The 24,613-nt window shown below is 38.4% G+C and overlaps 1 protein-coding gene across 1 annotated transcript in view; it reads left to right on the forward strand.

The window, feature by feature from the left end:
* The window catches only part of Rnf17 (ring finger protein 17), a 120,844-nt gene that overhangs the window by 57,557 nt on the left and 38,674 nt on the right, over positions 1-24,613 (forward strand). Inside the window, exons 13-24 of the mRNA XM_051143378.1 lie at positions 567-756; positions 1,683-1,851; positions 3,192-3,382; positions 3,973-4,114; positions 9,585-9,738; positions 12,285-12,400; positions 14,322-14,439; positions 17,461-17,578; positions 21,511-21,738; positions 22,596-22,746; positions 22,895-23,013; positions 23,944-24,034. Of these exons, the coding sequence (XP_050999335.1) occupies positions 567-756; positions 1,683-1,851; positions 3,192-3,382; positions 3,973-4,114; positions 9,585-9,738; positions 12,285-12,400; positions 14,322-14,439; positions 17,461-17,578; positions 21,511-21,738; positions 22,596-22,746; positions 22,895-23,013; positions 23,944-24,034 (1,787 nt within the window). The remainder of the gene's footprint in view (positions 1-566; positions 757-1,682; positions 1,852-3,191; positions 3,383-3,972; positions 4,115-9,584; positions 9,739-12,284; positions 12,401-14,321; positions 14,440-17,460; positions 17,579-21,510; positions 21,739-22,595; positions 22,747-22,894; positions 23,014-23,943; positions 24,035-24,613) is intronic.

Raw genomic sequence — 24,613 nt, forward strand, 5'->3', positions numbered from 1 at the left:
TAAGACAATCCTGTTCTTTTGGAAGTTTTGTTAGATAAATGAACTTTGGGTAAGCAGACCTTGTTTTTGCTTAAGGGAAAACCCAGGGAAGGTTAGAGAGGCCTTGGTCCTGGCAGTTTGTTTTGCTTAGCGTATGTCAAAATGACATATTTGACATACTATATTCTGATCCCCACACCTCAACTTCCTGCAGTGAAGGAACCAACTCCATGGCAGGTGTTGTAGCACATTCCTTCAGTCCCAGCACTGGGGAGGCATAGGCAGGCAGATCTCTGAGAGTTTGGGGCCAGCCCAGTTTACATAGTTAGTTCCAGGACAGTTAGAGTTTCATAGTGTAGTGTACTTTATGTGTTTTTAGCCTCTCAGTTAGCTTATAAGTTTCTGTAGTAAAGAAACTGCCACAATATGTTGCCTTTTAGTCTTATAGCACTTGACAGTACTATGTAATTAATAAATCAATGAACTGTGATTTCTTAGTTGGAAACTAAGATACATATTTATAAGGTAGAACTTTATTTGATGTCCTTACTCATAACTGCTAATGATTTGTCTCCCTCATTATGTAGGTTCAAGAATATTTGTCAACAGTATAGTGAATAGAATGTGGTGTCGAGGAATTATCACTGAAATAATTCCAACAAAAACTAAAAATACCAGAAAACCATGTAGTCCTACCAAATTCCCAGCCTGTGAAATTTCACTAATACAGATATTCATGGTAGATTTTGGAAATTCTGAAGTCCTGATCATCACAGGGTATGACTCTTTGTGATTATTGTGTGTTCTTAGCCTGCTTAGAAACATTTATGGGAAAGAGGATGGAAGAAAGTTAGTAATAGCTAAAGAGTGTCGTAGTTCACGTCCAAGGCCTCTGCTCTACTATCTTGTTGTATATTTGTCTTACAAAGTAACTAAATGTTCTCCTTTATTGGTATTATTAGAAGAGGAACTTGGAAAAGAGATTTTTTTATGTGCTCCAGATATACATCTTATGTTGTTTCAGAGCTGAGGATAATGTAACTGATGCTTTTAAATAAAGTATTACTAGTTAGCTATATATGATTGGGTGAATTATTTTTAATCTTATTGCTATAAATTCATGAAAGGATGTTTAAATATCATGCTGTCTGACTCACCACATGTATTAAAAACTTTGTTTCTAGGTCTTAGAAAAAGAAATTGAAATGATTTTGTAGTGAGAGCCCTATTGTCTTTAGCATGGTTACTTTATTTAATGGGCACAGCTTTATAAATATAAATATATTAATTATGCTCTTTAAGTTTAAACTGAATGAGTTTGTGAAAGTTAAAAATAGAGAAGATTTAGTACTATGTAGTAAAGCTGTGTCTGCTTAATAATAGTTAATAATGAAATTATTAATAAAGTATTAATTTAGAATATAAATTTCTACAAGATTTAACTTGAGGTAATTGTCCTTAGAAGTATATACCTTGTAAAGAATAAAAGGAATTCAAAGATTGAGATTTTTCTTTATCTTTCTTGAGATAGGGCTTTAGCTATGAAACCCTGGCTGGCCTGGAACTCACTAATAGACCAGGTTGGCCTCAAACCAGCAGAGATCTATCTGTCTCTGCCTCTGCCTCTGCCTCCTGTGTGTGAGATTAAAGGCATGCACAGCCACACCCAGGGAAACATTATTCTCAATATTACTTTATCCTAGAGCTGGTGACACACATATGGAACCAGAGCGTGTTGGTGAGCAGCATGTTCCACTAAGTGACTTCTGTCTGCTTCTACGGAAGTCTGAATCCTATAGTGAAGAACTGTTGAAAGGCACCCCACACTTAGCACACCTGTGCTCCCTGAAAGACATCGTCCCATACCATTCAGTAAGTGAGATTGGGAAGTGGTTCTTCCTCAAAGACTACTGGAGTTTTAGTTGTGTTGCCAGTGAAATTACTAAGCTGATCTGAAAGAACCAGTTAATCTTGACAAACACATTCTGCTTATGAACTATTAGTGCTAGTAAAAGGTGCCATAAGCCTCAGCTTTCATAACTGAAAATATTTTAATGAAAATTTGAGTTCAAGAAAGTTTATATTTGGGGTCTGCTCAAACTACTGTACCAAACAAAAACAATGCATGCAGTAAACCTACAGCCCTTATTCAGATGTAGCCAATGGACAGCGCATTCTCCACAGTTGTGTGGAGGTGGGGGCTGACCCTGACATGAACTATGGTGCCCCCTTTTTGACCACTTCCCCTTGGTGGGGAGGCCTGTGGCACTCAGAGGAAGGGGAAGCAGGCTACCCAGATGAGACTTGATAGGCTGTGATCATATGGTTGGGGAGGAGGTCCCCTTCTGTCACAGGCCTAGGGGAGTACGGTGAAAGAGGGAGGGAGGGAGGAACGAGAAGTTACAAATGAGGGAATATGCCTTAAAATACAGAGATTAGGCATGATGATCAGTCAGAATTTGAAGCACATGTGTTATTTAACACCATGGAAAACTCAGAGTGAGGGTGGCTTGTAGGCGCAGTTGATCATTGTTCAAGAAATATTACCCAGTTCCTTTTATGAGTGGACTGACTTTATAACAGCTTGATATTGTTGATAGGAAAGATGTTTTCTTCAAGGCTGTCAAACACAAATAGCCAAACACATTTATATAATTCCTTATTGTGCCATGGTTCTTCTTACTGTAGGTAGTTTATTGTATATATGTGTAATAATATAAATGTATATATAAAATAAAAATGTTTAATTAAGACAATAAAAATAAAGAAAAATCTGCAAAAAAAAAAACAAGTGAGGGAATAACAAGTGAGATGTAATCTGAATGAATTATTTAAATTTTAAAAAAAGAAAGTTTATATTAACGTAATGAAATATTCAAGTAAAACACCAAGTTTTAGAGTCAGTTTTGTAGAAAGGAATCAGTTAGAAAATGGGATGGTGCCTATTTCTATACATTTCCTCCTCTTTCTCTGTATTTCATTCATGACTCATGTATCTTAAGATTGTATCTATAGATGATAATATTATCATCTACATTGAACATACATAGGCTGCTCTTGGTTTATGGCCTCAGATATTTCCTAAATGCATATGATTGCTTCAGTGCCTTTACTTAAAGTTACAGGCTGGCTGGTACAAAGCAACATCCAACACTGTAACATTAGCCCTAATTGTAATTACTAACAACTTTGGAACTTTATTTTACCCATAGAGTGAAGGCTGGGAAAAGGAGGCAAAAGTGGAATTTTTGAAAATGGTAAATAAAAAAGCTGTCTTAATGAAAGTTTTTGGAGAAGATGATGATGTCCTTATTGTAGATCTGCAGAAACCACCAACAAATAAAATCAGCAGTGATATGCCTGTGTCTCTCAGAGATGCATTGGTTTTTATGGAACTAGCAAGGTAAGTAACTTGTTAGAATTTAAATATTCTTCAAGGTTGAGGCTATGTGGGCTGGAGAGATGGCTCAGCAGTTAGCGCCAGCTGCTCTTGTAGAATACACAAGTTTGCTTTCCAACACCATTGTCTGCAACTCCAGTTCAGTGCTGCTTTCTACCCTCTTCAGGCAACAAACACACGTGGCACACCGACAGACAGACAGACAGACAGACAGAAAGATAGACAAGCAAAATTCTTATAAGCATAAAATAAAAGTAAATCTTTTTAAAAAGATTATAGCTATAAATGGGGAATGAAGAGGTTTTAAAATAATCAACTTGGGCCTAGAGCTACAGCTCACTTGTTAGAGTGTCTGCCTATATGCACAGAACATGGATTAAACCCAGCACCAGATGAGCCAGGCACAGTGGCACATTTCTGTAACCCTAGTACTCAGGAGGAAAAGGCAGGAAGATCAGAAATAGGTAGCCTATGTTATACTTATATTTTTCTGGGGTTTCTTATGCATCTACCTCCCTTCTAAACCCTTTATCCCTTCTAATACCTACCAAAACCTTTATAAGAATGGCTTTGTTTATTATGCTCTTAATTAGATTTAGGTCACAATTACCAAGAAGTCACAGTGAAAAAAATATAACTTTATGCTATTGTCCACCCATTTTGCCTGAAGAGATGACAGAAGTTTCAGTCATGGTTTGCCATATAAATAATCCTGCTGATTTTTATCTTCAGTTGGTAAGTATATTTTTTTTAATTTTTAAATAGAAATGTTTAACAGGGATGAATAAAAATTAATCAAAACAAGTCTTCTGTACATTTAAATTTCTTAGGAGCTGCCACTTTAAACAGGAAGTCCACCGGATTTATGGCAAATTAAAAATCTCTTTCTCCTACAAGTTAGGCAAACAATGATAGAAAAGCACAAGTGGTGCTTACATATGAGTGTTTTTTACTTCCTTTTAGACAGGAGACCAGGAAAGCTCCTAGATATTCCTACCATGAATATCTAAGAGCTCTTATTACTAATTTAAAAGTAGATTAAAGGCGTCTCAGATTAAGCTTGGGGTGTGATAAATTAGTTTAGACATCTAGTAAAACAGCAAGCTCGTTGCTTTATATGAATTAGCTTATGTAAAAACCTTACATGTTTCTGTGAAGTGGTCACTAACATCACAGAAATACTGTGATAGAGACTGAAGAATGAATGGCTCAGCATTGAAGAGCACTGGTGCTTCTACCAGCCTCCCACATGCTGGCTCACAGAGGTCTGTAATTCCAGTTCCATGGGATCCAGTGCCCTCTTCTGGCATTCAGTGGTATTAAACATACAAGTGGTGCACAAGCGTGCATGCAGGCAAAACACTTAAACACACATAAATGCTGTGATAAAGATGCTACTGCTCTGTCAGATGTGGAGTCTGACCACAGGGATAAAGCATCTTTTCACTAACCACTCTGCTCTGAATGTGCACATTCAGGCTTGACCTAAGCCATGTTGCTGCAGAGCCTGCCATCTCCAGGGTAGCACCATACTTCCTGGCTGCCTGGATGATTACTAGAAGCTTCTAACCTTGTAACAAATTAGGACATGGACTTTTTCTTCCAGTGTCTTTTTATTTTGGTAAATATGCATAATGTTTATCATTTTAACATCTTTAAAATTTTTCTGAGAGCTTCATAATTTAGCACTGTATTTACACCATTTCTTCTACTCTCTCTACCCACTCACACTCATCCCATTCCCTCTCACATTCTTAAACTCTTCTTCTGTAATTGTTGTTACACATACGAATACAACATGCCAAGTTCCCTCAGTGGTTTTATATGTGTGTGAGATTTTATGAGTGTAGCTCCCCCTCATATATAGAAGACACTATCTCATAGCTGATATCCTAGTCTTCTGGCTCTTAAAATCTTCCTGCCTGCCTCGTCCATAAAATTTCTTGTGCCCTAGATACAGAGATTGTGTTGTAGAAATATTGTCAATTGAGAGGTTGTTAGCAAAACATATTATTTTGTTATTTCATATGAACATGTATGTATATATAGTTTGAGTGACATTATGCCACTTGAGGTGAAAATACTCCCCTATGAGAAGAAACCTCAATTCCATGCAGAAGAACCCTTCTTGGAGTTGGTTAGGACTATAGTAAGACCCTGTCTCAAAAAGGAATTTGTGAATTTACTCTATTCTCTAATAAAATAGATTTCTTTATTAAACTAGGCTATTTGGTATGGTCTGAAAGTATTGTTTCTAAAATTCATATATTTCCCTTTCCCCTAATCAAAGGTAGTTGACTAGTTTTCCAAATGCCAGTTACTAGCATTAAGAAAGTGTGTTTGTTTCTTTGAGGCAAGATCTTGCTATTTGTCCTTGGCTGTCCTGGAACTCAGGATGCAGACCAGGCTGGCCTCAAACTCATAGAGATCCATCTGCCTCTGCCCCTTGAGTTACTGGGATTGCAGGTATGCACCAATCCTATTGCATTTTTATTTAAGAGAGGATTGTCCAAACTTGTACAACCACTCTAGAAATCAATCTGGCACTTTGTCAGAAAATTAGGAATAGTACTACCTCAAGTCCCAGCTATACCACTCCTGGGCATACACCCCACCATACAACAATTACATTTACTCAACTGTGTTCATAGAAGCTTTATTCGTAATGGCCAGAATCTGGAAACAACCTAGATGTCCTTCAACTGAAGAATGGATAAAGAAACTGTGGTACATTTACACAATGGAATCCTATTCAGCTTTTAAAAACAAGGAAATCTTGACATTTGCAGGCAAATGGATGGAACTAGAAACAATCACCCTGAGTGAGGTAACCCAGACCCAGAAAGACACACATGGAATATACTCACTCATTAGTGAATATTAGCCCAACATAGGTGTCCTCTGAGAGACTCCACCCAGCGGGGGTTCAGGACAGACACTGGAACTTGCTTCTGGACTCTGAGCAGAGCACTGAGAGTTCTATGAAAGAGCAGGGGTGGGGAGTGTAAGGGCCTGGGAGGGTCAGGAGCTCCTCAGGGCCTCCATCAAGGCCTGTGGATCTGGACTGGGGGTGAGGCCTGTACAAACTGATACACCAACCAAGGACAATGCATGCAGTGTAACTAGACCCCTGTTCAGACGTAGCCAATGGACAGCTCATTCTCCACTTGGGAGAAGGGAGGGGGAGAGTAGTGACTGCTGACATGAACTCTGGTGACTTCGATTTGATCACTGCCCCTTGGGGCAGCCTTGCACACAGACAGAGGTAGTGGACACAGACTATCCTGATGAGACTTGATAAACTGTGGTCAGATGGTGGGGGGAAAGTTCCGTTCCCCATCCCCTGTCAGAGGTCTGGGGGAGGCAAATAGGACCAAAGAGGGAAGGAAGGTAGAAATGGGAAGGGAAGAGTGAGGAGATAACAATCGGGATATAATGTGACTAAATTAAATAAGAATAAATTTTAAAAGAGAATTACAGTTTATTTTAAAACTGCTAGGTAAATGATAAGGAAGTGGGCATTTGTGACATCAAAGCTAGCAGATTAATTAGTGAGCACAAAAAAATAATATTGTTTGATGAGAAGTCGGAATTATGGCCACATTACCACGTGAATTTTAGCGTGCTAATAGTGAGTTGTCAGCATTGTGTCTCGAATGTGTTAATAGCATGAGTATTCAAAGTCACCAGAAAAGTTAAGCAAAAAGGTTTGCCCGAAGAATGGGAGGACACAAGGGGTAGGATAACCATTGAGCTGTAACAGGAATAAATTAATAAATTAAAAAAAGGTTTGCCTGAGAGCTATCAAACCTTTGGATGCAGTAGTCACTTTGGGAGAAATACAGCAAGTATACTCTACTCAAGGGAAGAGTAAATAATAGATAATAGCATAAGAGTTCTGGCAAGATGGCTTGTCGAGGAAAAAACTTGCTGCTAAGCCTAACAACCTGTGATCGATTCAGGGGACCATATGGTGGAAGGGGAGAGTTGACTTCTGCAGTTTGCCCCACCTCACAGGGATGGTGTGACAGGTGCACATACACACAGATAAATGCAAATAAATGTGATTTTTAAAATTAATGATGTAACATAAACCCAAAAGGTGGGAAGTTCTGCAGAAAAAGAGGTTTTGTGTCTTTCTAATGGTACAAATGTGGAAGTCAGAGGACAAGTTGCCAGAATTGGTCCTCTTCTTCCTCCATGTGGGTCCCAGAAAACTTAGATGACCAGGCTTGGCAGCAAGCCCCTTTGCTCGCCAATCCATCTCACTGGCGCAAAACAGATTATTTTTCTTTTTCTTTTATTTTTTATTGAAAAATAAAATCATTCATATTACATCTCAATTGTTATCCCATCCTGTGCATCCTCCCATTCCTCCCTCCCTCCCACTTTCACCCCATTCCCCTTCCCTATGACTGTGACTGAGGGGGACCACCTCCCTCTAAATATGATGCTAGGGTATCAGGTCTCTTCTTGGTAGTCTGCTGTCCTTCCTCCAAGTGCCATCAGGCCTCCCCATCAATGGGACATGGCCAAATATGGAGCACCAGAGTTTGTGTGAAAGTCAGTCCCCATTCTCCACTCAACTGTGGAGAATGTCCTGTCCCTTGGCTAGATCTGGGTAGGGGTATGATGATAACTGCACGTATTGTCCTTGGTTAGTGCCATAGATCGAGCAGAACCCCTGGGCCCAGATCTGCCCATCATAGTGTTCTTGTAGGTTTCTAGGACCCTTTGGATCCATCTATTTCCCCATTCTCCCATGCTTCTCTCACCTAGAGTCCCAATAGGATGTCCTCCCCTCTATCCCACTTTCCTGGTAAGTGAAGACTTTGATGAGACCTGCCCCTTGGGCTAGTGTCCAGTTATAAGTGAGTATATAGCATTTGAGTCTCTCTGCTTCACGGTTAGCTCACTCATGATCATTCTAGTTCAATCCATTTGTCCATAAATTTCACAAATTTCTGGTTTTTAATAGCTGAGTAGTATTCCATAGTGTAAATGTACCACAGTTTCTTTATCCATTCTTCTAATGAGGGACTCTTAGACTATTTCCATGTTCTGGCTATTATGAATAAGGCCACTATGAACATGGTTGTGCATATGTCCCTATTGTGTGCTGGAGCATCTTCTGGGTATATTCCAAGGAGTAGAATAGCTGGGTCTTGAGGAAGCCCTATTCCCAGTTTTCTGAGATAGTGTCAGACAGATTTCCAAAGTGGCTGCACTAGTCTGCATTCCCACCAGCAGTGAAGGAGTGTTCATCCAAAAGAGGTTATTTTTTAAGATTCATTTTCATTATTTTAATTTTATATATGGGGTTTGCTTGTAAGTGATAGGAGAGGCCAGAGACTGTGGCTCCTCTTGGATCTGGAATTTCAGGTGTTTGTGAGCTACTTGACATGATTGCTGGAACAGAACTTGGGGCCTCTACAAAAGCAACATGCCCTCTTAACTACTGAGCCATCTCTACAGCCCCATCCTAAAAAACAGTTATTTTTAAAAGAGGGCTGTGCTAGCCTATAGGGTTGGCTTATGGGTTCCAGAAATAACAGCCAGAAAATTTATATAATCTTGGATTGCATAATCATTCAGATAATTTAGATAAAACTAATATAGCTTAGAAATATCAGTAAGAACATTTGCTGAAGCAAAAAGAGTTGATGTGGAAATGCTGGTCACTAAATTGTATGTACAGTAGGATGGAAAGATTGCCCAGTGGTTAAGAGCACTGGTTGCTTTTCCAGCAGACCTAGATTCATTTTTCAGCACCCACATGGTTGCTCACAACCATCTGTAACACCAATTCCAGAAGAATCTAATGCCTTCTCCTGGCCTCCATGGGTATCATGCATGTTCATGGTGCCTAGAAGTACAAACAGCAAAACACCTATACACATAAAATAAAAATAAATCTTTAAATTTTATGTACAGTATGACTTAGTTTTGCTAAAAACAAAAGTTTAGAGTGTCTGTGTATGTAATCTAGAGGAATATACAGTAAGTTACCTTGCTTAATGGGATTTTAGTTTTGTTACACCTATGTATACTAATTTTATACTGATTCTGAAATAGTCTCAAATTACATAATACTTGATAGGTCAATCTATATCTCATGTTAGTTTTGTAATGTTTATGAATTTCTGAGCAGTATATATAGTAAATTTAACATTTGAGCTTCTGTTTTCTATGTTTTATTCCTCAGATGGAGAACCTGGACTTTATGTCTCTTCTAAAGACAATTGAGGAATTCTATAAAGGTGAAGATGGGGAAAGTCTGGAAATCCTTTGTCCTGTTCAGAATCAAGCTTGTGTAGCTAAATTTGAAGATGGAATCTGGTATCGTGCAAAAGTGATCGGTAGGAAAGTGTATATTGTTTCCACAGGGAAATGTTGTATGTCAAAGCTAGGATCATCTGAACTGTTAGAAAGTAAATCATGGAGGCTGTATTATCTGCTCTTACCATGTGCTCTGTCGTGTGCCTTTAAAAGGCAGTTGTAACATTAGGATGCCAATCTCTGGCTACTAGAATTTGACTTGCTTTATTGGGAATTAACCATTAGGAATCTGGCTAGAAAATCAGTCGATGGTGCAGAGCAGCAAAAATCCATTCTTTGAAAGTTGGCTGCCTCTTCATCTCTCTTTCCTGCTATTTTTGTTAAGGTGCAGATTTCTTAGCTTCTTTTCTAAATTACTATATTCCTCTTTCCTGGGGAATTGCTTTATTATTTAATTTTTCCTGTCTTTCTGTACATCTTCTATATTCTTCTTAAGTAATTTAACTTAATTCACAAATAATAGAATTAGAACCAGGCATGATAGAATTGCAGCATTAAACCTATAGTCCCAGCACTTAGGAGGCAGAAGCAGGAGAATAATTTCAAAATCATACTAAGCTACATAGCAAATTCAAGGCTAGCCTGAACTATTAGAATATATATCACGTCTCAGAAACAACAACAGAAGTATTACAAAATGAAGTGATAAAAATAATTAAAAGTAAAGCCAATTTTGTGCCCTGCCTCTTGTCCCAACTGCTGTAGAAGGTGAGGCAGAGGGCAGAAAGTCCAGGGTCTGAGCCACTGATCAAAAACCCTGCCTCAGAATGAAAGGATACAGTGGTCTGTGGGTGTAGCTAAGCAACAGAGCATTGGCTTAGCGTGCATCAGGGTTTTGATTCAATTTCTAATATCATAAAAAGACATATAGACAATGAAGCCATTGGGTTTTAGAAATTAGACATACCATAGGCAGTGTTGCCCAGTATTTTATGTTCTTGTTTCTTGTTTGGTTTGGTTTGTTTTTACCTCAGAAAACTCATGTCAAGACTTGGTGCTCAGTGTTGCAGTATTGGAAGGTAGAGCCTAGTGGAAGGCTTTGGGGTCATGAGAGCAGAGTTTGTCTTGGAAGAGTGACGACCTGCTCTGAATTAATTGCCAAGAGAGAGGGTGATTTCAAAGCCAGGCTGCTGCTTCTGTAGCATGCACCCACTTGCCCTTCCACTTCCACCATGAGCTAAAAGTCATTAACAGAACCAAGCAGATACGTACCCATGTGCCATGGTGTTGAATTTTTTTTTTTACCACTGTGTGCATTTTCTACATTCTCTTTAAGTCAAATAATTAAATTTAATTCACAAAATAATAAAATTGGGCATGGCACTACAAAGTCTGTAATCCCAACACTTGTGAGCTGGAGTCTCCTCTAGAACAGTGAGCTCCAGCTACACAGACCAATTTCTGAATAGGTTACAGTGTCAGATATTCTTATAGCAAGAGAAAATGGAATAGGGCCTGTTTGATTTCAGGGTTAGTAGGTATGTACTTTTTATTAAAAGGATTAAGTTTAGGTTGGCACTGTTTAAGATGTTTTCCCCATTAATCTAAGAACCTAACTAGCTACTACTAAAACAGAACATTTCAAATCTTATCTCAAAATCAATAATCTTCCAAATTAAGTTTTCTATCCTCAATCATCATTGGTTTTAATTTAGTTAGTGGTTAGTGTCTTCAACTACCTAAACCTTTTTCAGATACAGTTCTTTTGAATGTCTGTGTTGCTATAACTAAACATCACAGACTGAGTTGCTTGTAAACAACAGAAATATTGCTCACACTTCTGAAGTCGGAGAAGGCTGAGAGATAGGCATGGAGTGGTGATGGTCTGTAGGATTGCCACACATTTGCTGTTCTGGAACTTCTTTTGACCTGGCAATACACTTCATTGTTCTCCTGTACTAGAGCCCCTGTTTTCTGGCTCCTGTGTTCACCACTTCAGTTTACTCCTTTGTTTTGGTGGTCCCCTCCTACATTGCTTTCCTCAGAAAAAGGAAAGAATAAATAAGAGGTAAATATGAGACTTCCCAGCCTACTGGCTCTCTTCTCATATGTGATTGATAGTTTCAGTAAAGAAAAGGCTGTCGGTTAAATTTCACACTGTATTTTTCTACAGTTTAAAACTACATCTCAACTAGACTTGAATTGAGACTTCTAGCCTAGGGACGCATAAGGGAAACTGGGAGATTTCGCCACATTCTTGCCTAACAGCTGATAGCAGGCACCAAGTCAGCCATCATGGATGTTTATTACCTGGGACTAACTAACCAGTGCTGTGCCACCTGCTTGTACCTTCCAAACAGCCAGTGATGCTGGCTTTCTTCCTGTGTTGTAGTAACATGTCACTGCAGCTGTCTTTCAGTTTTGAAATGATAGAAGTTTCATAGCCATGTATGTATACTAAAGAAGTATAAAGTCTCGGCCATCCATGTGGGGTGATTTTATAAGTCAGTTTATCCTTACACAAGTTTCTGCATAATTGAACTTCCCAAAAGTTTCTTTAACGTATAGACCAAACTAACAGAAAGGCTTGTTAAGTTTGTGCTTTTTAATTTCATAACTCTTAAAGGTTTGCCTGGACATCGGGAAGTAGAAGTTAAATATGTGGACTTTGGTAATACTGCAAAAATAACACTAAAAGATATGCGGAAAATAAAGGATGAGTTTCTGGAACCCCCAGAGAAGGTAACTTACCTGTAACGGACACCACAGCTAGGACAGCAGGCTAGTGTGAAACAGAGGTTCTTTTACATAGGACAGTTGTGTCTATGACTATTTTTGTTTATAAGCAGTGTCTGATAGAACAACCTGTAAATAAAGTGCTGCTTTATAGATAAAATTCCCTTTAAGAAACACTGCATGGAGCTAGAAGGTAGAACACTTGGCTAGCATTTACAAGACTCTGGATTCAGTCCCAAGCTCTGTAGTAATAAAAATTGATATATGTTGCCAAATAAGTATAAACATATAGTGCATATGCATTTGGTCTTAAGTACTTACTGCTGGGAGCTTTTCATTCATCATTACGAGCTACCAGGCCATGTGCTAGAGTTCCAGTTTCATTGCACATTGAGTGATAAAGCTTGTCTCAGAAGTAATATGGCTGTTGTTTAATTTCTGTGTAATCAAAGGTTTACAGTAGAAAAAGAAGTGTGGGAGAATATGTAAAATACTTAATCTTAGTGATCTCTGGGAAGTAGGATAAGAGAGCTGCTTCTAATTTATATTCTCTTGTTATTTAAATTTTTACTAAGATCTCTTTTTTAAAGTATTTATATCACTTTATTCTCTTTAAATGTGTTATATATTATTTTTATTTTGTATGTGTGTATGCACATACACAGACATGTCACAGCACTCATGTTATCAAAGGGACAAATTGTGGAAATTGATTCTCTCCTGTTATGTCGGCCCCGGCCCCAGGCATGGGACTTAGGTTTTCTGATGTGCAAGCATACATCTTTACCTGTGAAGCCATCTCGCCAGCACATGCTGGCTTTTTTTTTTTTAAATAAGAACTAAGAGGTATCATAAAAAGAAACTAGAAAATGCAGATGAGCAAAAATATTCAATGGAGCTGGAGTGATGGCTTCATGGTTAAGAGCACTGGCTGCTCTTCCAGGGACCCAGGTTTGACTCTTATCACCCACATGGACGCTCACAGCCAGTTGACACTCTGTGGGCATCAGAGATACAGGAATGTATGTGATGAGCAAACATTCAGGAAAAATACTCACACAAATATATATGTATATTCAACATTTTAACCAGGTGTGGTGATACATACCTTTAATCTCAGCATCCAGGAGGCTGAGACAGACAGATCTCTATGAGCTCAAGACCAGGTTGGTTTACATACCAAGTTCCTTTGTCAGCCAGTTATATGGTAAAACCATCTCTCAAAAGCCAAAACAAAAAATATTCAATGTTTTTAATATATGTTCTTGCGGGACACATCTTTCACAGTGTCTTCTTTTGAGACAGAGTTTTATTGTCCTACTATGTAGTTCTGGTTGGCCTGGACTCTCCATGTAGACCAGGCTGGCCTCAAACTCATAAGAGATTGGCCTGCCTCTGGCTCCCAGTTTCTAGGATTAAAGACAGGAACTACCATGCCTGGCCATCTTTCACATTTTTGGCAGTTAAAGAATGAATATATGTTGTCCTATATGTCTGTATGTCTCTCTTTTATATCATAAATGTCTTAACTTTTAAATGAATGTTTATTATTCTTATATATGAATTGCAGTGATTTCATTCAACCAGTTTTTATTTATGATGTTATTATTTATAAAATAATTATTTTTATTCATGATGCTTTGCTATAAATTTATTTATTATGAGGTTATAGGTATTTCATGCCTTTGATGATTTCTAAATAGTTTGAAATAGTTTTTTTATTTTGAGAGTTTTACTTGATTTTGTTTGGGGCTTTGTTTGTTTGTTTGTTTCTTTTAAACTCTTAGAGTTAGAACCTAGGACCTCAAGCTTTCCAGTGCTGTATCCACCAAGCTATGTAAATATTAGCTTTCTAAACTTATAAATAAGTTTAAAATAGCTAGACATTAAGTTTATATTATTAATGGTGGAACTTTGTTTGATACAGGCAATTAAATGTAAACTGGCATATATTGAACCAAGTAAAAAAACACGGTGGTCCAAAAAGGCTAAAGAAAAATTTGAAGAAAAGACTCAAGATAAATTCGTGACATGTTCTGTTATTAGTAAGATATTTCTATCTTTCTCTATTATTATTTAAATAAGATTAATATTATATATAAAATCTTATTTTAGAATAAATTAAGTGTGCCTTGAATTGTAACAATGAGAAATAACAGTCATTGAGAAATAGGATTGAGGTGGTTTATTTCCTATAAGCCTTACAGTCAAAGCATACAGGCAAGAAAAAACATGCCATTGAAGACTTACAATAGATAAAATAGTTTGAACCTATTTTCACTGCTACTAAGGAGGCTGAGAATCACTGGAGCCCAGGGACTTAAGGCCAGTCTCAGCAACATAGCCAGGCCTCACTTAAAACAATGAAACCATCAAGTTACCTTCACTGTGGCTCCTTGCAAACCTGAAGCCAGACAATTAGCTTATTTATCTGTATTTGCTGAGTCTAAGATTTAATATTAGGCAAGTGAAGAGAGGCATAACATGGTTAGTAAATAGGTTTTATTGATTACTTGTTTTTCTTTCCTTCATTTGTCCCAAGTGAATTCAGTTGTAGAGTCTTTCCATATATTTTGAGAAATGTTATTCCATTTTTGGAAGTGTTCAGGTCTACAACCCTAGTTGACCACTAGCCCACAGTTCCTAACACATGTTCTGAAAAATGAAAGGTTGAATGTCTGTGTCTAATTTGAACTGTTATAACTGTAGTACTTTTTTCTGGAAGCCTTATTAGATAGTCTCTATCTCCTTTACAGTAAGTGCACATTCTATTTGAAGACAGTAATGTGTGTGGACCACTTGCCCCAACTCTGTTGTACATATTCATTGTATACAGTGTGTGTGTATTCCTCAGCTTGAGGAGTTCTGAATCTCCAAACACACCTGGCCCTAAAGGTTGTCAATAAGGAGATGGGAATCTTGGATGCACACATACACACACACACACACACACACACACACACACACACACACACACACACACTTTATGCAATTTTTATCCAAGATATATAGGTCATATTAATTTAGAGAGATTTATAGTTACTCTTCAATTCTGCTAAATTACCATTAGATGAACCCAACCATCATTAGAGGATTCTTCTGTTTACATAGTGAAGAGACGTTGAGAAGAACTGCTTAAAAAATTATGCAGTGTCTGTGATAACTTTGTTGATATGAGAAATTTTTCAGAAGAAATGATTCAGTTGAAAAGTAATATAATTACAGAAATTACATCCTTGGTCTGTAGAATTTTTATATCTGGCTTCTCTGAGATGAACAGCAGAGTTCTACTAGTCCTTGAGCAGATTCCTCTTAATTTGAAACAAGTTTAACCTGGATAAGTTAAACTTAACCTTTGGATATAAAACCTTTTGGTTTTAGCAACTTTCTTCAGTATTATTCCATGGAAAATGCAAGACAAGTATTTATCTTTATTACATGTGTTTATTAGCACAAGGATAAAGCACATATGTGGAGGTCAGAGAAGAACTTACAGGTGTCAGTTCTCCCCTTCCACCATGTGAGTCCCAAGAATCAAACTCAGGTCACCTTTACCCCTCAGCCATCTTGCTCCTTGGATTTATTTTTTGATTACTCTTTTTTTCTCATTTAATCATTTGTTAATACCAGTTACAGCCACTATTAATTGTACCATAGTTAATAACTAGGATAATCCTATTTAAGGAATGCCAAAGAATCTTGCACAACCTCAGCCACTACCCCCACCACCCTGCCTGATTCTCGTTTACTTTAGGGTGACCACTGATGGGAATTACAGCTTTCTATTAGTGTGGATTCCAAGCTCATAAATTAGGAAACATGTAAGTTTAATAGGAAGAAATCAGGGACAACAATAAAGAATAACTGTGGAACGTTAGCCACATTGGACTTGAACTTTGTACAAGTCTAGAACTGTGGAGAGTAGGAAGGTCAGATTATCAGTGTTCACCGCTGCTTAGCCATCTGTTTCTTTATAATTTACACAAGACTAGTAGTCTGTTGAAAGAAGTTTTCTAATATGTATTTTTAAATTATCTTATGTGTTGCTGCTGGCAACTGGTTATCTTTTTATTTAGAATTATTCTGGTTAGCAACTACCAACTGTTACTAATTTTGCAAAAGGTATAATCATACTGACTCAATATATATTTGACGATATTTTTTGAGGATTGAGGGCTCAACAGTTTAGAGATGGTGTTTCCCAAAGAAGTCTTTTTGTTATTTATTCACATACTTATTAAGCAAGTTCCTAGCTATATACTACTAATAAAACACTTTCACCACTAACTTCCAGTTTGCTATACAGAGTAGACGCAAAAAAGCAGGTTTATCAAAGAAAAATTAGATAATTTGTCTAAATAAATAATTAAAACAAATAAATAATTAAATAAAGTAGCAGAAAATACTATTTGAGATTTTTAGATTTTTATTTTTAACTTTTTATTAGCCTTAGAAAAGCTGTAAATCATCACAAATAATCACTGGCCTAAGTTAATTTCCATTCACTTTTATCCTTTTATATTCCATAAAACAATATATGAAAATACAACTATATTTTATTTGAAACTATATTAATTTATATTTTATTAATCAAAAAACTCTAAACTGCTTTTGGTTCATTATAGGAAAAGTAGCACATGATAACCTAAAATAATTTTTTTCCTTTATTTTATGTGCATTGGTGATTTGCCTGCAAGTATGTCTATGTGAGTGTGTCAGACCTTGGAGTTACAGAAAATTCTGAGCTGCCATGTGGGTGCTGAGATTTGAACTCGGGTCCTCTGGAAGAGCAGTCCTTGCCCTTAACCACTGAACCATCTCTCCAGCCCCACTAAAATAAAATTTGTAGTTCTCTATATGCTATACAGTCAAGTAATTATTGGCAGTCACTGTGACTTTAGAATACTGCTCTGATTCCTAGGGAAACTGGAACATTGTTCAACCAGAAGTCTCATGTATGCAAAACTCAAAAACTGCTTCCAATTTTTAATAAACAAATTTTTTGATTTGGTAGAATTTGTCGCATATGTTGTTCTTTTTCCAAACTAGTCTTAATGGTTTTACAGAGATTCTGGAAAATAATGTGCTTTTGGTTGAGCTTTTTGATTCTCGGGCTCCTGGAACAACTGCTATTAGTATTAATGACCAGCTCGTCAAAGAAGGCCTAGCATCCTATGAAGCAGGGTAAGTAGTTATTTGAGCATTAACTTTAGTTCATGGGTACTTTTTCCCATTTATTTATTTATTTAATCACGTTACAGCCTGATCCCAGCTCCCTCCCTCCTCTCCTTCCAGTCCCACCCTCATGCCTCCATCCCTCCCTCTCCTCCTCCTCAGAAAAGGTGAACCCCCCCCCAAGGGTTACTAACCCACCCTGGTACCTCAAGTTGCAGGACTAAGTGTATTCTCTCCCACTGAGGGCCAGACAAGGCAGCCCAGCTAGGGTAAAGGGATCCAAAGGCAGGCAGCAGGGTCGGAGACAGCCCCTATTCCCGTTGTTAGGGACCCACATGATGACCAAGCTGCACATCTGCTGCATATGTGTAGAGCATCTAGGTCCAGCCCATGCATGCTCTTTGGTTGGTGGTTCAGTCTCTGTGAGACCATGGGCCCAGGTTAGTTTACTCTGTGTGTCTTATGTCCTTGACCCCTCTGGCTCCCTCAATCTTTCCTCCTACTTTTTCCACAGAACTCCCCGAGCTCTGCCTATTCTTTGGCTGTGGGTCTCTACATCTTTTTCCATCAGCTGCTGCATGAAGCCTTTCAGAAGACAGTTCTTCTAGCACCCTGCCTACAAGCATAGCAGAGTATCATTAGTAGTGACAGGGGTTGGCTCTCCCCCTTGGGGTGGGGCTCAAGTTGTGCCAGTCATTGGTTTGCCATTCCCTCAATCTCTGTTCCATCTTTATCCTTGCACTTACTATAGGTGAGACAAATTTTGCATCGAAGGCTTTATGGGTGGTCTGGTATCCCTCTCCCTCCACTGGAAGTCCAACCTGGCTACAGGGGGTGCAACATATGCCCCACTACTAGGAGTCTCAAGTATGGTTACCCCCATAGACTCCCAGGAGCCTCCCCTGTCCCAGAGATTTCCCCCCAGTTTCCATTCTCTCTCTCAGTCTTTGACCTCCCCCACACCTGATCCCCAACCCTGTTACCCTCCCCACCCCTTCTCCCACCAAGTTTTCTCCTTCCGTCTACTTCAGGTGTCTATTTTATTTCCACTTCTGAGTGAGACTCAAGCGGGCTTCCTTGGGCCCTCCTTGGCTTCTTTGCGTGTGTGGGTTATAGCAGGGCTACCCTGTGCTTTATGGCTAACATCCACTCCTAAGTGAGTAGACCATGTGTGTCTTTCTGGGTCTGGCTTACCTCACTCAGGATGATCATCCATTTACCTGCAGATTGCATGATGTCTTTGTTTTTAATAACATTGTGTAAATGTACCACATTTTCTTTATCCACTCTTCTGTTGAGGGACATCTAGGTTGTTTCTGCTTTCTGGCTATTGTGCATAAAGCTGCTATGAACATAGTTGAGCAAATGTCCTTGTGGAATAGTGGAACATCTTTCGGGCGTAGTTCCAGGATTAGTACAGCTGGGTCTTAAAGTAGAACTATACCTAATTTTCTGAGAAACTGCCAGATTGATTTCCACAGTGGTTGTACAAATTTGCACTCCCACCAGCAATGGGGGAATGTTCTCTTTGCTCCACATCCTCACCACCATGTGCTGTCACTTAACTTTTTTATCTTATCCATTCTATGCAGAATCTGCTTAAGAGGCATCTTATTATTTAAGTAAGACAATCTGGAGTAGGAACAGCACTAGATTAGTGGTGGCATCTACATTCCCAATTCAAGACATGTTCCTTTTCCTAGGTTTGAAGGGCTACTTTAGTCAGGCTGGAGCATTATTGTCTGGAGCAAGGAGCAGCCAGAGGCTGAGGTGATCTCAGAAGCCATAGAGACTTGTGTAAAGAGAGTAGTCCTACAGGGTCTTTCACAGAACACCTGTATGTAGCCTTCAAAAAAGCCAGCATTTGAACACCTATTAGCATAAGCCAGAGAGATAATAACCTCCAGCCAAGACCTGCAGTGACTCCTACTAACAATAGTGGCCTATGGTTATGTCCGCCCTTTCACTGTTAAATCACACCTGTGAAATGGAAAGAAATGAAAGTAAACAATTAAACTATTTTGCCAATTTTCTTTTAAATGCTAGGTTTTGAGGGTGGGGTATGCACACATGCATGACACACTTCTGTACATGTACATGTGTTCAGGTGTGTGCATGCATGTGTGCACATGGAGGCCAGAGATCAAATACAGTTGTCATTCCTCTGCAGCCATGCATTTTTTATGAGACATCTTTCAGTGCTACCCAAGGCACACGCGCGCATGCGCGCAGACACAGGCGCTCACACACAGGCGCGCGCGCACACAGGCATATGCGTGTGTACATACACACACAGTGTAAAACATAACAACAAGCCAGTATCCATGGTGAACATAGATAACAAAGTTTAGGGGTAAAAGGAAAGTACCATACACTGTGGCAAAATCCTTTCCTCTAGGATCAGGAGTAAAAAAACCTAAGGCAACTTCAGCATTTCTATTCAGCAGAATACTGGAGTCATGACAAAGCATTAAAACCAGAAAAAGAGAAGCATCCAACTTGGACAAGAAATACTTAAAATTGTTACAGAATTATAAAACTGTGATAGAAAGGTGCACAGTCCTTCCTTCATGATACTAACCCTCATCTCAGGCCAGACAAGAGGCCCACCAGTCTTGACTAAAACTCCAGAAACAAATCTTTCCTCCTGAGCAGTTTCTCCCAGTAGCTCTTCCAGAGGGCCAGGTTCAATTCTCAGCACCCACATGGTGCTCACAATCATCTGTAACTCCAGTCTCAAGGGATCCATCACCCTGTTTTGGCCTCTGCAGGAACTGCATGCACATGGTTCACAACATACTAGCAGGAAAACACTTAGGCACGTAAAATAATTAACCAGAGAGAGAAAAAAAATGTGTACAGTAAAAATTAGAAAACTTTCCTTCTGGAAGATACTAAGGAAGACATAAATAAATGGAAATTCATCCCATGTTTATGGATTAGGACACTTTGATGCTACCATCCTAAGTGAGCAATATAGTAATGATCTCTTTCCAAATCCTAGTACAGTTTTGCAGAAATAGGAAAATCCATGCTAACTTCCATATGAAAATTCAAAGCAGTAAGTAACCAGAACAGTCCTGAAGAACCTAATGGACATGTACATCCCAATTTCAAATCTTAGTACAAAGCTACAGTAATCAAAACATGATACTAGCAAGTACATGAAGAAAATAAATCCATAAATCGTACTCAGAGGAGATGTGATGGGTGGCTTAAATGGGGTCAGCAACATATATATTATAAACAAAAAAAAAAAAAAAGATGAAGCTATCTCATTAGTCCCTGTTGAAGGTGAAACCCTGTGTATGTGTGGGGTAGGGCCAAGAACATGAGCCTGAGGCAAGTAAAACTAGAAGCAGATAATACTTCAAAAGGAAGTATTGAGTTTATGTGAGAACTGAAAACTATCCATTAGATTTAGCAAAAACAAACACACACAGCGGCAACCAAAAAAAAAAAAAAAACCTATCAGTGATTTTTGAACTAGATCTCAGCTTATTGTGAAAGAAGCTTTTTTCTTCATCTAGTTGTCTGTTGCTAGAAAATAATGTTAACATAAAATACTTTAATTTATGTTGATTATTGCATTCCTATTGACAAACTGACCCTTTTTACTGATTGCTACTCTCTAGCCACAGCTGTTACACTCTGGGTTGCTTCTCTGTGAGCACAGATTATCAACAGGAAGACTTGAGGCTATGAGTAAGGTTGGCAGGCTTATCTATGTTTAAAGTAGAAAATCTCTGTTTAGCTTTTCTTTTGTGTGCTTGCTTTGGTGTTGGCTAAGCACCGTTTTAAAGAAAAATAAACTTTAGTAATTGCTATTGATATCAGAATTAGGAACCGAAAAACCATAGATTAAATGTGTCCATCTCTAAAAGTGAGCAAGTATTAGTATTTTGCTGACTATTCTTTTGACAACTTACGTTATTTTTCAGATATACCCTCAAGGACAACTGTAAAAAGCATCTTGAAGTATGGGATCCTTCTCCTGAAGAAATCATTTCAAGTGAAATAAACAACTTAAGTCCTCTATCTGTAAAATCTCTACCTAATGAGAATTTCCAGTCATTGTATAACAAGGAGCTGCCTGTGAACATATGTAATGTAGTTTCTCCTGAGAAGATTTACGTTCAGTGGTTATTAACAGAGAACTTACTTGATAGGTATAATGTATAATGAAGGCAATTGCCTGTGCTTTTATTCTTCATTTCTTTGCCTCAAATATCTAAATGTCATAGTGTTTAATTTTGAAAGCCATGAGATTATTTCAATTAAATTGTCTCCAAACTCTTTTATAAAGCATAACATCTCTCCTTTTTGGCTAATTTCATAATACTAGAGTTTATGGCTAAGTACTTACTAAGCACCTACTCCCTGTCAACCTGTATTCAGTTTTGAGGATTGTGGTAAACACATGGGTAATTCTTTGCTGATATAGGGCTTATATTACAGTAGAAAGAGATGATGAGTAAGTAAAACTTAGTGTGTGAGAGTGATGATAAAAGAATAGTAAACAAAAGTCAAATATTTGAGAATAGTTTTAAGATGGTCAAGGAAGACTTCACAGAGACAGTGACTTTTCAGATGTGTCCTAAGATGGGCACTCAGGAGGCAGAGGCAAGCAGATCTCTGTGAGTTTAGACTCAGCCTGGTCTACATAGTTCCAGGTCAAACATAGCTACCTAGTGAGACCCTGTTCAAAAATAAATAAGTAAACCAAAAAAAAACAAATAAAACTTTGAGCTGTACAAAATGGCATATGCCTGTGGGAAAGCTCACATCCTAAACTGCTGTCAAATGTGTCCTGAAGGAAGGAGGCAGGAGAGCATCAGCCCAGGGTTGTATCTGAGGGAGCTTTACATCAAGCAGAAGGTAGTTCAGGTTGAAATGCTTTATACATTCAAAGAACATTACATTCAGATTGGCCAGAATGAAATGACCAGAGGGCTTTAGCGGAAAATACTTGGTGAGAGAATTATGTAAGGAATTATTTGAAATTAAAGCACGTCTATCTCTATAGTTTGGAAGAGAAGATGGTAGCTGCTTATGAGCACTCAGAATGGAAGCCTGTTAAGTGGGAACGTGATATGCACTGCGCTGTTAAAGTCCCAGCTAAAAATCAGTGGCGAAGAGGCCAAATCATCAGAATGGTTACAGACACGTTGGTGGAGGTAAGTGCAGGGTTAAAATGTAATCATGAAAGTGCATTTTTTCATTTGTCTTGTGATTATTTAGTTCAATTTTTATTATGCTTTTCAAGTTGAAAAAACAGTCTTGAAATGTTGCCTTTCCCTGAACTTGCACTTACTTTTCTCATAGATCTTGCTGTATGATGTGGGTGTTGAGTTAGTAGTGAATATTCACTGCTTAAGAGAACTTCAGGGACATCTAAAGACAGTGGGAAGATTATCTTTGGAATGTTCACTTGTTGATATAAGGTAGTTTGGGGCTAAATAAATTAACTTTCTCATTACATATTGTTTTAAATGTTTTAGCATGGTTTCTTGTCAGTTTTAACTGATACATTCTGAAACTTTCATAAAATTTTATCAAGTTTTTTGTTGTTGTTGTTGTTGTTGTTTTGGTTTGGTTTGGTTTGGTTTGGTTTTGGCCAGGGGTCGGGAGGTTGGGGTGGTTGAGACAGAATCCTTCTATGTAGTCCTGGCATTTGCCAGGCACAGATCAGGATGGCCTCAAACTCATAGAGATCCACCTGGTGTGTGCTACCACACCTGGATTCATTAATGATTTTAAGAAGAGGGAATAATCCTAAGCTTATCACCAGTACTTGATAACAACATAATTAAGTGATGTATTTAAATACTTAAGATGGAAGCTATGGATTTTATATCCAGCCAAACTTCAGTGTGTCTGAGGAACAGATAATACAGAGATAAAAGATATATATAATGTGTGTGTGTGTGTGTGTGTGTGTGTGTGTGTGTGTGTGTGTGTGTGTGTGTGTAGAGAGAGCGCCCCTGAAGAAAGGGGAATAGAATAAAGGCTGTGAAAATGGGAAAGAAAATGATGAAAATAGCCTAAGTCCATGTTCAGATTTGTGTTGCACAATATGAAGAACCAAACTGTACATGTGATTATATCATTACTTTTTTTTCTTTTTTTTTTTTTTTTTTTTTTTTGGTTTTTTGAGACAGGGTTTCTCTGTGTAGCCTTGGCTGTCCTGGACTCACTTATAGACCAGGCTGGCCTCGAACTCACAGCAATCTGCCTGCCTCTGCCTCCTGAGTGCTGGGATTAAAGGCATGCGCCACCACCGCCTGGCTTGATTATATCATTTCTAAATATTTCAGTACTTTGTGGTACTCATTGTAATACAAATAAAAATATTATTATTACCTTTGCTTCAGACCAGCTGGTGGAAGTGACAAGTGGACAGCAACAGCTTGTGACTGTCTCTCGTTGTACCTCACTGGAGCTATAGCAACCATAATCTTACAGGTAGGTAGCGGGTGTCCTTGTTATTTTTTATGTCAACCTGACACAAGCTAGAGTCATTTGAAAGGAGGGAACCTCAACTGAGGAAAGGACATTTTCTTAATGACCAATGGGGGAAGGCCAAGCCTATTATGGGTGGGGCCATCTCTGGACTGGTGGTCTTGGGTTCTATATGAAAGTAGGCTCAGCAAGCCATGAGGAACAAGCCAGTAAGCAGTTCTGCTTTTACCCTTTTGGGTCCTGGTTATTGCACTCATGTCATCAGGGTTGTCAGCAAGCAGCTTTGCATGTTCAGCCAGCTTTGCCCACCCAGAAAAGCTAAAACACGTAAATGAGTAAATAGATGTTCCACAGTATTCATGTGGCTGAATCAAAGTATTTCTAAAGTCGTGTGCTTGAGTTGAAAGCTTTCATGAGAAGTAATACATAAACTAAACTACCTTTCTAATCTTTAGAAAGTTAAGCTTCTGGTAAGGTCAAAAGCAACTGATAAAATGCATGTCTGTGTATGGATTTGGGAAACATGTCTTCAGAAGAAAGTGTTCTAGTTTCTTCTGTAACTCGCTTTTCCATCTTACTTTT

The sequence above is a fragment of the Acomys russatus genome, chromosome 3 (assembly GCF_903995435.1).
Source record: "Acomys russatus chromosome 3, mAcoRus1.1, whole genome shotgun sequence".
In the NCBI taxonomy this organism is placed as follows: domain Eukaryota; kingdom Metazoa; phylum Chordata; class Mammalia; order Rodentia; family Muridae; genus Acomys; species Acomys russatus.